The 12792-nt window shown below is 46.9% G+C and overlaps 1 protein-coding gene across 1 annotated transcript in view; it reads right to left on the reverse strand.

The window, feature by feature from the left end:
- Nucleotides 1-9828, reverse strand: part of IQGAP1 (IQ motif containing GTPase activating protein 1) — a 104887-nt gene extending 95059 nt beyond the window's left edge. Inside the window, exons 1-2 of the mRNA XM_044229871.1 lie at nt 9701-9828; nt 7862-7961 (exon numbers count right to left, since the gene is read on the reverse strand). Of these exons, the coding sequence (XP_044085806.1) occupies nt 7862-7961; nt 9701-9755 (155 nt within the window). The 5' untranslated portion in view covers nt 9756-9828. The remainder of the gene's footprint in view (nt 1-7861; nt 7962-9700) is intronic.
- Nucleotides 9829-12792: the final 2964 nt, after the last annotated feature.

Genomic DNA, 12792 nt, shown 5'->3' on the forward strand with positions numbered 1-12792 from the left:
GCCCAAGGCAGAGGCTTAAGCCACCAAGATGCCCCAAGATTGCTTTCAAATGACAGAATAATTTAGAAAACACCGTAAGATTTAAAGACCTAGATTTCTAAAAAAATTTAAACCATTAAATCAAAGAAAAGCCAACAATATAAACTTCACACTTTAGCAAGGCTTTAGAGAAATGAAACTACCTAAGCATTGAATTTATAGAAGAAATTACAAAAAGAAAGATTTAACACCTCAACTGCATAAAATTTAAAATTTCTGTACAAAGGGTGCCTGGCTGGCTTAGTGGACCACACGACTCCAGATCTTGGGGTTGTAGGCTGGAGCCCCACAATGGGTGCAGAGATTACTTAAAAATAAAATGAAAATAAAATAGAAAAAATTAAAATAATAAATCTTCTATACAGTGGGAAAAAAATAAATAAAATGGAAAACCAGGGGCGCCTGGCTGGCTCAGTGGGTTAAAGCCTCTGCCTTCAGCTCAGGTCATGATCTCAGGGTCCTGGGATGAAGTCTCAAGTCAGGCTCTCTGTTCAGTGGGAAGCCTTCTTCCCCGCCTCTCTCTTTGCCTGCCTCTCTACCTACTTATGATCTCTGTCTGTCAAAGAAACCTAAAAAAAAAAATCTTAAAAAAATGGAAAACCAAGAGAAAATGTTGGTAGTAAATACAACGGAAGGGGGGCACTTGGTTGGTTCAGTGGGTTAAAGCCTCTGCCTTCAGCTCAGGTCATGATCCCAGCGTCCTGGGACCGAGCCCCCACATCGGCCTCTCTACTCAGCAGGCAGCCTGCTTCCCTTCCTCTCTCTGCCTGCCTCTCTGCCTGCTTGTGATCTCTGTCAAATAAGTAAATATAATCTTAAAAAAAAAAAATACAAGAGAACGTTGATGTCCGTATTATGTCAGTTCATGAAAGTTAACCTCATGACCCTACTAGACAAACATCATCAACAGTTTGCACAATAAAATAAAACTGATAACAGGTACATGGGGAAAATGTTTAAACTATCCAGCAATCAAAGCAATGATTTTAAACTGAAATTAGCCTAAATAACTTACGGATGTTATGTAATCACTGAAAATAGTAATTAAGACAATACTATAGCAATTTAAAAGTCTAACTTTGTGAATGCCACTATCTAAAAATTATATAGATGGTTTTTCCTTTTACTTAAGCCCTTCCTTTCTTCTGTATTACAAAATTTGTGATCACTGTAAAAAGCATTTTAAACATACCAAAGTGTTCTAAAATAAAAAGGAAAAGTCTTCTCACACACCCCACCCCCACACTCCACTCCCTAGAGGTACCCTCTATTTCTGGTGTTTCCTTCCAAACAAAAGCTTAAATCTGAAGTGAAAAACTCGAGCTACCAACCGTTAAGACCTTGAAAGTGCCCAGATAATTCTCCAGAAATGTTTACTAACACGTCATCATCTTCGTATTACATCTGTTTTTGCCCCAGGGACCAGGACAGACAATACACCCACTGAGTGTTCACTGCAGCCCTACCGTAGCTCAGACACTGTGCCGGGCAAGTAGCCCTCACGGCACCTTAGGCACCTCCGTAAGATGCGGGGTGTCTCCATTCTGCAAAGTACAAACTTGGGCTCACTCCAAAGGTGATGCTTAACCAACTCACTTTGCAACTTAAACAACTTGCAAAACCAGAATCAAAAATCACACCTGCCAAAACTGAAAGTCCTCATTCTTTTCACTTCACGTATCTCAACGGTCAAGATTTTAAAAACGTTTTGTTCAGACTTTTAAAATGTCTGTTTCATTTAATTATAAGTATTATGAGACTAAAGTCATATGACCTTTCTTAGTGCTTAGTACTAACAACAGATGACTGCCTAATATGTATCAGGTTACTCTCCAGATTTTTTTTAAAAGATTTTATTAATTTGTCAGAGTGAGAGAAAAAGAGAGTGTGGGCACAAGCAGGGGGAACAGCAGGCAGAGGGAGACGCAGGCTCCCCACGGAGCAGGGAGCCTGACACAGGGCTCCATCCCAGGACTGTAGGATCGTGACCTGAGCCGAAGGCCAACATTTAACTGACTGAGCCCCCCAGGCATCCCTACTCTCCACATTTGTAAATTGTAACTTTTGCTAAGTGTCTCAGCCACACCACAGGGTAAACAGCAGTAAAACATTTTCCTGGCTACATTAGGAGCTAATCTTCCCATTTGTAACATTATTACCATGTGCAAAAGCACTCTTAGTTTGAACTTTAACAAATACTTCTTTTTTATATATATATACTTTTTAAAAAATATTTTATTTATTTATTTGACAGAGAGAAAGAGAACAGCAGGGGGAGCAGCAGGCAGAGGGAGAGGGAGAAGTGTACTCCCCACTGAGCAGGGAGGCTGATGCAGGGCTGGATCCCAGGGCCCTGGGCTCATTACCTGAGCCAAAGGCAGATACTTAACCACTGAGCCACCCCGGTGCTCCAACACACTTTTAAATGCAACCAACTTCTTATTAGTAAGTCTATCCAAAGCAGGTGCACCAAGGTAAGCTTCAGAAGAGAGAATAGAGATTTTTTCATCTGTGTCATCATTGTAAGAGTTAAGACTAGGAGTGCATGGGCCAGTCAGTTAAGTGTCTGCTTTAGCTCAGGTCATGATCCCAGGGTTCTGGGATCGAGCCCCACATCAGGATCCCTGCTCAGCAAGGAGCCTGCTTCTCCCTCTCTCTCTGCCCGCTGCTCCCCCTGCTCTGTGCTCTCTTCTCTCTGTCAAATAAATAAAATCTTAAAAAAAAAAAAAAATTGGGGCGCCTGGGTGGCTCAGTGGGTTAAGCCGCTGCCTTCGGCTCAGGTCATGATCCCAGGGTCCTGGGATCAAGTCCCACATCGGGCTCTCCGCTGAGCGGAGAGCCTGCTTTCCTCTCTCTCTCTCTCTCTCTGCCTGCCTCTCTGCCTACTTGTGATCTGTCAAATAAATAAATAAAATCTTTAAAAAAAAAATTAAGACTAAAAACTATGAATACACGAGTATACCCAGTTTGCAGTCAAACATGCCATTAAGTAACGACATTTATATGGCCCCCTTACTCACACAGGGTCTCATGAGGCAACTAAATTAGTTTTTCCATCTGTAAGAGGAGAGCATGGATCAGCCTCCTACAAATGAAGTGATAGTCCTCCATTTGGGGATTCTAGAAGCTGGTGGGCAAGCTGTTCTTCTGAGTCACTTCACCTACCATTTTTTATTTTCTTGCCTAATTAAATGTCTTTAACTTATTTTCATGATCGCAGTGTGCCAGCCTGGATATATCCAGATGTTACTGGAGTTCTGATCCCATGAAGAGGAGAAGAGATCTGAAGAGCCCATCCTGTTCAATGTCAACAACAAAGACATACGCACAAAAGAGAATTTGTTCTTAAGACTGGATAAGTTTTCACGATACTTTCTCAATTCCCCCAAATTACAGAAGGAAGAGTGTCTCTGTCTGGTGCTATGCTCTTGTTAACACCATGTCATCTCTGGCGGTCTCCAACCAGCCGGAACCCTTAGTTCCCCTTCTACAAGGGGCTGGGGTACCCTGCCCCTTCAGCTGGGGTAGGGACACAGCAAGAGGAACGTGGCCCAAGACAGCAAGCCTCTGAAAGAAGGCACACTTCATCATCAAACTCAAAGACTGCTACGATCACCCTTCTTACTGTGACCTTTAACCTAACTGAATTCTCTCCTGGCTCCACACAGGCACTGTCCTCACCTGCACGCTGCCTGCTCTGCCAGGCCCGATGTGTTCTCTTCTTGGGGCTGCTCACGTAGACATTCTGACCTTTCCCTCGATTACTTCCTTCTGACCAAGACTCAAGCACTTCCTGTACCTGATGCATTTAAATTTTGCCTCCCCAAGTGGAAATGTTATTCACCTCTACAACTGCCCCTTAGCCAAAACAAATGTAAGGCCCATCAGAACAGGCAAAAAGATAAAAATAAACCCATAAAAATACACACACATTAGGGAGCCTGGGTAGCCCAGTGGGTTAAGCCTCTGCCTTCGGCTCAGGTCATGATCTCAGGGTCCTGGGATCGAGCCCCACTTCGGGCTCTATACTTGGCGGGGAGTCTGCTTCCCCCACTCCCTCTGCCTACTTGTGATCTCTCTCTCTCTCATCAAATAAATAAATAATTTTTTAAAAAAATAAACCCACATTTAAAGTGCCTGGTCTGCTTTGCAGTCCTTAGCAAAAAGCCCTGAATCCTCAGATGATATTTTATTCATTTCCATATTAAAGCTACTCTCTAAAACATAGGAAAAAGCAGAATCTCTATATTCTCTTTTTTCCAACCACTCCTGGTGCACTCTTCTATGGAACCACTCCTGAATTCTCCCACTTAACCTTTGAGGGAAATGTAAACCCACACCACAACACACCGTCACTTCTCTACAGGCATCCTTCCACTCACTGTTTCCACACACTCATATTCACGCTCTCTACACAATCTCCTCTCTTCTCGGGAAGGAGCTCTGTTACAGGTAGGGGAGAAAACGGAGTGTCCTAGGATACACAATGGAGCTCCTGTACTCCAAGGGGAGGAGCATCGGTATTATAAATAGAACCAAAGAGGGGAACCTTTTCTCCCTTGGATCTCTCTGATCTTTCCCCCTGGACTTGGAAGGGGTGTAAATTCCAGACTCTGGGGCTCCTCCAACTTGGGAGGTGTGGAGGTTGTGAAGGAAACAGGATCTGGGCCAATCCGAAAAGGTAAGCCAGGCTCTAGCTAGACGGGAAAGTGTGGCCCTCGCCGCACACGAGGTGGAGCCCGGCTCACCAGGGCAGGAAACCCAAGAGGAGCTGAAGCCCCAGCTAATACGGAAGGGCAGGTGATTGGCCTGTGGTTTACCTCAAACGCTTTTTAGGGGTGGTAGCACCCACTTCAGATGGCCAGTAGGGATCGTAGTCTTCTTTTCTAGGGGATTCTTCCAAGCCCTTTCTGGTAGTAAAATCTAAATACACGCCTCCAAAGTTGATTTTCTCTTCAAAGCTTTCAACAATAACCACCACCACCACGGCATCCTGTGATTGCCTCCATAAAACAAACCAGGCACATTTCCACAACGCCAGGCCAAGAGGGCAATGTGCCACGATTTTACCCTTCCTTATAACCCAAAGCATAAAAAATAAAGACTGTAACCAATGTCTCACTGCACTTCCTAAGTTTGCAAAAGCGTCCGGCTAAAGAACCCTCCAGGTGATCTTGGATGTTAAGGAAATAGGCTGCTTTTCAATTCTGGGGAAAAACACCTGACAGAAAGGAATGCATTCCAGAGCAGATGGAAATGTGCCTTGCTGCCACAGCACTCAGAGAAGGAAATGTGACTGACAGAAAACACCATTCTGGTCAGACTGTCATAACCCAGCACAAGGCCGAGTTCTAAAAGCTTTCTGGATCTTGCTTCTCAGTGAAGGGGGCCCAGCAGAACCACAGGAAGCCTTTAAAACATACAGATGTAGGGAACCCTGGGTGGCTCAGTCAGTTAAGCATCTGCCTTTGACTCAGGTCATGATCCCAGAGTCCTGGAATCGAATCCCACATTGGGCTCCTTGCTCGGCAGGGAGCCTGCCTCTCCCTCTGCCTGCTGCTCCCTCTGCTTGTGCTCTCTCTGACAAATAAATAAATAAAATCTTAAAAACAAAAACAAAAATATACAGATGTCTAGACCTTCAGCCCAGATTTTCTGAACCAGAATCTCTATGGTAAGGCCCAAATATCTGTATTTTTAAGTTCCCCAGATGATCTAACTAACTACACATTTGGTTAAGAACCACTGTATGGGGACGCCTGGGTGGCTCAGTTGGTTAAGCAGCTGCCTTCGGCTCAGGTCATGATCCCAGCGTCCTGGGATCGAGTCCCACATCGGGCTCCTTGCTCAGCAGGGAGCCTGCTTCTCCCTCTGCCTGCCTCTCTGTCTGCCTGTGCTCGCTCTCTCTCCCTCTCTCTCTGACAAATAATTTTAAAAAAAAGAACCACTGTATGAATTGATTTTTTTTTTTTTTTTTTTGAGAGAGAGAGAGCTAGCACAAGCAGTGGGGAGGGGAAGCGGACTCCCCACTGAGCAAGGAGCCCGATGTGGGGCTGGATCCCAGGACCCTGGGGTCAGGAACTGAGCCGAAGGCAGATGCTTAACTGAGCCACCCAGGCACCCCTGAATTGACTTTTTTAAAAAAGCTACTGCTCAGTCAAGAAAACTACAAGTAGACCATGCAAACGCAGGCTCTGGTGTCCTCGCTGAAATGAAAGAGTTCAAGCAGAGGAGTAGCTGAACTACATCAGTGGAGCAAGGGAGTGGCAGTCAAGAGAGCCTGTGTTAAAAGGGAATTTCAGTGTGGAAACCCAAGATTAAAACAAAAGCAGAAGTGCTTCAGATGGAGGAAGGAAGGGAGCTGGGGTTCTTCCCTCTCATTCCCAAGTCACCTCAACAGAGACACCAAAGGCTTCACAGAGCACAAGATGGTCTCCCAGATGCCAGCTGCAGCTTTCAGATTCTTTGACCTTCCAAAACTAGATCTAGTTCAGTTTAAGTAACAAAGGACTTAATCTTCTCCCCCTCCATGGGGCCCTTACAAACTTTGTATGAGAAACATCCCCCCCCTTTTTTTGAAACATCCCCTTTTCTAATTACATATTCACTTCCTGCTGTTTAAACCTTCTATTTAGAAAAATAAGTGTTATTATCATTCTTCCCACCTAAATCATCATTAATCCCCTCCCCCGAGTCTAAAGGAAAAGCTTTAAAGCTCAGAAAAGAAGCAGCCCGGATTCAAGACACCTAAAGCATGCCAGAGGTAACACCAGAGACAGAAAAAGGAAAATGGGACCAGGAAGGGGCACAAAAGGGACTCCAACTGTGTCTTTTGAGAGGAAAAGGAAAAGGACTAACACTTGTAACTTCAGAAATACAAGGACTTTTTTTTTTTGTATTGTTCTCTGAACTTTCCTAGACTGTTTTAAGATTTTCAGTATTAACCAAACCAAACAAAAATACCTTTGTTTATTAGCACCATTTGAAACACCCTTGATTTTCATGAGACTTGGATCACAAATACCTTCCATTATCCCATACTGGCCTTTTCCACCAAAGCTCACATATAGGAAACATGATCTGTAATTACATCTATCTGCCCTGGGGCCTTGTAAAGGAGCACAGGCAACAAAAACAAAACAAAAGAAATGAACCACTGATAGCGAACTGACACTCCAAGAATAAGACGGCAAGGTGTCGGAGCATCTGAAAAAAGAAAAGCTGCCCTATGCACTCACTTTACAAAGAAAGCAGAGGATGCTGACTTTGGTAAACTTTGGACATTGCCAAATGGACGGGCCTGTTCCCAGAGCACTACCAAAGCAGAAAATGAATCCAATTCATATATTAAAACCAGTGAAGAACCTGTGAAACATTAAGGCCAGGAACTTCAAACTTCAAAAATGCTCTTTCTGGGGCACCTGGCTGGCTCAGGCATAAAGCATGTGACTCCTGATCTCAGGGTCCTGAGTTCGAGCCCCATGTTGGGTATGGAGCCTACTTTAAAAAAAAGAAAAAAAAGAAAAGTTAAAAAAAAACCCTGCTATTTCTCCCAAACAGCTGGTAGTGCCCAAAATGTGCATCATAAGCACAAAACCAAACAACACATATCTGGAAATTTTTCAGAATACTTAAGTGCCCATCGAAGAGTTTCACAATCAACTGCCATCAAGGCTACTTGCTCCCATGAATAAATACCCTACCTATACTTACTCCTTCAAACTACCAGCCTCCTCCAGTCACACCTACAACACATTCAAAGAGATCTCTATCTGTGTTCACACCATAACAGCTCCCTTCTCTCCAGCCGGCCAATCTTTACCTCTTTGCTTCTTCCAAATGACAAAGGTACTCATAAGCCACATTCTGACGTCTCCTCTCATCCATCTCCTCAGCAGTGAGTCTCTCATTATCCAGGACAGCTAAAACATGAAAGAAAAGAATGTAAACACAAGGACCTGTAACCCTTCTGAGCGATAAAAGAATGCCACAGCATCAAATTCCTGTTAGTCACCGAAAGAGGCAGGGTAACCTGTGGAGATACATGGACAGCCAGATGTACTACAATGACTTTCCTAGAACGGCAATTACGGGGTTTCAAATACATTCATCTAACCCCTATGATAACATAAACATTATTTACTACATAAACAATAAATTTTATTGTAACTTGAAAAAAGTATACGGACTTGAGATTTTGGCCCAGATCTGCTCTGGTCTATCTGCCAGACTCTCTCTTGATACAGAGCTAATCATGTCATTTTCCCTTTTTTATTAGTAACCAAAGCCAGCAATCACTGAGAACTAAATGGCAGTACTGTGCGAAGCATTTTCCGTGCATCCTCTCACTGAAGTCCCACAGCAGTCCTGTGATCATCCCTCCTGTTTTACAGATGAGGTAACAGGCTGGCTTGCTCTTAGCTCCACCGCTAATCAGCGCTTGGATCCAGATTCAAACCCAGGCAATCCGTGTCAACCTGCCTCCTTCATGGACACCCAGGGTAGGGCATAAACTCCAAATTCCTTGGGATGGCACTCAAGGCCTTTCCCAGTTTGGCACCAACTATTTTTAGAAACTCTTCTCCCTCTCCCTGCCCCTTCTCATCCCACCCCTGTGCCCTTCTACCCTTCAAGACCTTTATTCACGCTCTTTCCTCGAGTTTCCTCTCTGACCCCGCCCTGCCCCGTCGGACTTTCCGTCCTTCAAGGCTCGCTGCTGAAAGGCGGCTACCTGCGTTCCCACCGCCTTCCCCCAAGCCCCTCCTCCTCACCCACCCTACTGCCGGGCCCGTTCTGCCCCTTTTATCTCTATGGCACCTGCCTGTCGTTAGGTTGTACACCTGTCCCCGTCTGATTAAAACGTTCTTGGAAGGCAGGGCCTGATCTTACTCATCTTTAATTTCACAAAGTGACACAGTACCGCACACCTAACTGTTGGGTGAAATGACCCTAAAAACGGACCCTTATCCCGAGAACACACACTAAAGACGAAATCTCCGGGTTCCGAAGGGCTCGCCTTCGGCCGGTGGCACAGCTCCCCCACCTACAGTTCAATGACGTCCCACGGACAGCGGCAGAAAATGAGGTTCAGAAAATGAGGAAGTCATGGGGTTGGGTTCTGTTTTGTTTTCTTTCTTTCTTTCTTGTTTTAATTTTTTGAAATTGTGCGAGGGAACTAAACCCGAGAAAGGTGAAGTGGCCCGCCCGGGGCCGCCCCTCTCCGCCGGCCTGGGGCCAGCTCGCAGGCAGCAGTCGGGGCAGCGCCTCCCCGCGAAGCGCGAGGGAGCCCGGGTCTCCGGGACACGCCCTGCCCCGGCCTCCTGCCACCTCACCCGAGGTCGTCCCCGCCGCGCCAAATCTCGGCGGCTCCCGGAGGCGCACTCCGAGGCGGGAGGCGCTGGGTGGGGCCGAGGGTCGCGACGTCCCGGTCCCGGAGAGGAGGCCGCCCGCGTCCTCGGCACCGCCTCGGAGACCCGGCTGGGCGCCCCGCCGCCCGCCACCCCTCCCTCCCGCCGCCCGGCCCGGCCGGCTCTTCCGGGTCCGCGCGGCCCGCAGCCGCCCTGCCGCACCCTCCCGCCCGCGCGAGCCCCCGGGAAACCGGCGCCCCGGAGGCAGCGAGCCCGGCCCCCAAGCCCCGGTGCCGCGGAGCCCCCGCACTCACAGCCATAGTGCGGCCGGGCCACGCCCAGTCCGTCAACCTCGTCCGCGGCGGACATGGCGGCCGAGCCCGGGTCTCTGCTGAGGAAGCGGTGAGACCTTGAAGGCGCGGCCGGCGGCAGCTGCAGCTCCTGCAGAGTGCGCGGGCTGCCGGGCGGGCTGAGGCCCCGCCCCGCCGTCCGGCCCCGCCCCCGCGCCCCGCCCTGCTGGCCCCGCCCCGCGCAGCGACGCCCTCAGGAGGCGGAAGGCAGGAGGCAGGTCCTCTGGGCTCAGCCGGGGTGGCCGCCCCCGCCCTGGAGCCCTGCCCTGCGGGCCACCGCCCCATGGGCAGGTCGGGGACTGAAAAGGCCGATTTACGGGGAAAAAGAGGTGTTCCTAAACCAGAGTAGAGTAGAGGTTGCGCGGAAGGAAAAGGTGCTACAGAAGAAACAAGTGCTTATGGGCCGGGAGGAAATTCAGCATTAAATAAATCCACTTAAAAGTTTAAAGAAAGGGGCACGTGAGGGACTCCATGGATGACGCCTCTGCCTTCATCTCGGGTCAGGATCCCCCGGGTGCTGGGATGGAGCCCCACATAGAGCTCCCTGCTCAGCCGGAGCCTGCTTCTCTCTCTCTCTCTCCCTCTCTCTGCAGCTTCCCCTCCTTGTGCTCTCTCTGTGTCAAATAAATAAAATTTTTAAAAATAAAAGTTTAAAAAAGTCTTGAAAATCAAGTGCCTGGGTGGCTCAGTGGGTTAAGCCTCTGCCTTCAGCTCCGGTTATGGTCTCAGGGTCCTGGATCTAGCCGGCGTGGGGCTCTCTGCTCCTCAGGGAGTCTGCTTCCCCTTGTCTCTCTGCCTGCCTCTCTGCCTACTTGTGATCTCTCTCTCTCTCTCTCTCTCTCTCTCTCTCTCTCTGTGTCAAATAAATAAATAAATAAGGCTTGAAATAAAAGGACGGCCCCCTCTTTTCTCCTGTCTACCCAGCTAAACTCTTTTGCACCAAAGGGTTGGAGGAAGGAATCCTTTGCAGTGGCCCAAAGTGTTCTTGTGGGATGAAAGCAGGACCCAGACTGCCTCCGCGGATGCACGGTCTGTCCTATCCCCTCCCAGATTCGCTGGCAGATGCCAGATTCAAACTGCTCCCCGCCTCCTATCTGAGAAGTGGTCGCTAAGGCAGGAGAACTGCCCAAGCTTCTTCCTTCCCTTGGTTTCCCTGCCCCTGTTCTTGGCAAGTTCTTCTTTTTTTAGGGGATTCTTTGCCCTTTTTAGGGATGTCCCTTCTCCTTTTTGGCTTGTGGCCTGCCCTTAAAGTACTGGTATTCTACGGAATTCTCTCCTTAACCTCTTCCCTTTTTCCTTTGCCCAGACTTTCTCGCTATTTTTATTCCCTCTCCACCTTATACTGCCCAAGAGCTGTAAATGTACATTTCCAGACCAGACTGTGGATGACTTGACTCAGTCTTTTCAGCTGTGTAATGGACATTTTCACCTGTAAATCCTGCAGACACTTCAAATACAATGTGTTGAACACGGACTATTCCTGCTATCTTCTCTGTTAATGCAAGTGCTCTTTGGCCTTCAGGACACGGCCTGGCTCCCTGCCTCATGCCCTACATCCAATCAGCATTCTGAAGTGCCTTGCTTTTGTCTCTATCACCTCTGTCATACTGCTCAGACTGTCACCATCTCTATGCCCTCTTCTGCCAGCCAGCTCCCCAGGGTCAGAAGCATATTCTTCCTAAAGTGCAAATGCCCTTGCTTTCCTCCTTTTTATATTGTTTCATTATACCCTTCAGCATATGGTCCAAGTTCCTTAGCATGCCAAATAAGCCCCTTCACAAACTAACTTTCTTTTTTTTTTTTTAAGTAGGCTCTGCCCCCCAATGTGGGGCTTGAGATCAAGAGTCACAGGCTCTACAAACTGGGCCATCCAGGCATCCCCTGACTGGAGGCTTTTTGGTCTAGCCATTTGCAATCTCTTCGGTCTTTCTTCAAAATAAAGTGAGAATCTTGAAAACCTAGAATGAAATACCTTTCATTAAAAAACAGGCAAGGGGAGGCACCTGGGTGGCTCAGTGGGTTAAGCTTCTGCCTTCGGCTCAGGTCATGATCTCAGGGTCCTGGAATTGAGCCCGGAATCAGGCTCTCTGCTCAGCAGAGAGCCTGCTTACCCCCTCTCTCTCTGCCTGCCTCTCTGCCTACTTGTGATATATCTCTATCTCTCTCTGTCAAATAAATAAATAAAGTTAAAAAAGAAAAAACAGGCAAGGATTTGGGGTGTGGGGGTGGTTCAGTGGGTTAAGCTCTGACTCGATTTTGGCTCCTGTTATAATCTTAGGGTCGTCAGATCCAGCCCCCCACACCCGCCCACCACACTGGGTGTAGAGTCTACTTGGGATTCTCTCTCTCCCTCTCCACCTCCAACCCCCTACTGGTGCTCGCTCGCTCTCAAAAAATAAATAAATAAAACAGGCAAAGGTTTAATTTATTACAAATTCAAAAGTTCCTAAACGCTCAAGTTCAGCTTAGAAATTTTATTATTCTACACCTGACATATTTCACCAATCACTTTTCAGAAACTTTGAACAATTTTTGGTCCCATTCACAAACTTAGTTAATTCAACATCTCCAAACATTTCAAATTATGTCTATAAAGTTAATTTACTGGGTTTCTACACAATTTCTTCAACTGTCTAACCTAGAAACCTTCAAAGCTTAGCAATCCTTATAGATCAAACTTACAAATAAATGAATCTAAATTTCTCTTAGATGGCCCAGTTACATGTGCAAAATTAGTAAGAGTTCAACCTAAAGCTGAAGTCTAAAACCAGCTCAATTATACATACGAGGCTGTCACTCTACTGAGCCAAATTTTCTTAAACATTGCAAGTTCAGGGGCACGTGGCTGACTCAGCTGGTAGAGAATCTGAGTCTTTTTTTTTTTTTTTTTTAAGATTTTATTTATTTGACACTGAGAGAGAGCAAAAGCAGGGGAGCTGCAGAGTGAGTGGAGGAAGCAGGCTTCCGACTGAACAGGGAGGGGATTGTGAGTTCAAGCTGCATGTTGGGGGTGGAGATTACATTAAAACTTTTTTTTTAAATCTTAAAAAGAAAAA

Source organism: Neovison vison, chromosome 13 (genome assembly GCF_020171115.1).
Source record: "Neovison vison isolate M4711 chromosome 13, ASM_NN_V1, whole genome shotgun sequence".
Classification (NCBI taxonomy): Eukaryota; Metazoa; Chordata; class Mammalia; order Carnivora; family Mustelidae; genus Neogale; species Neogale vison.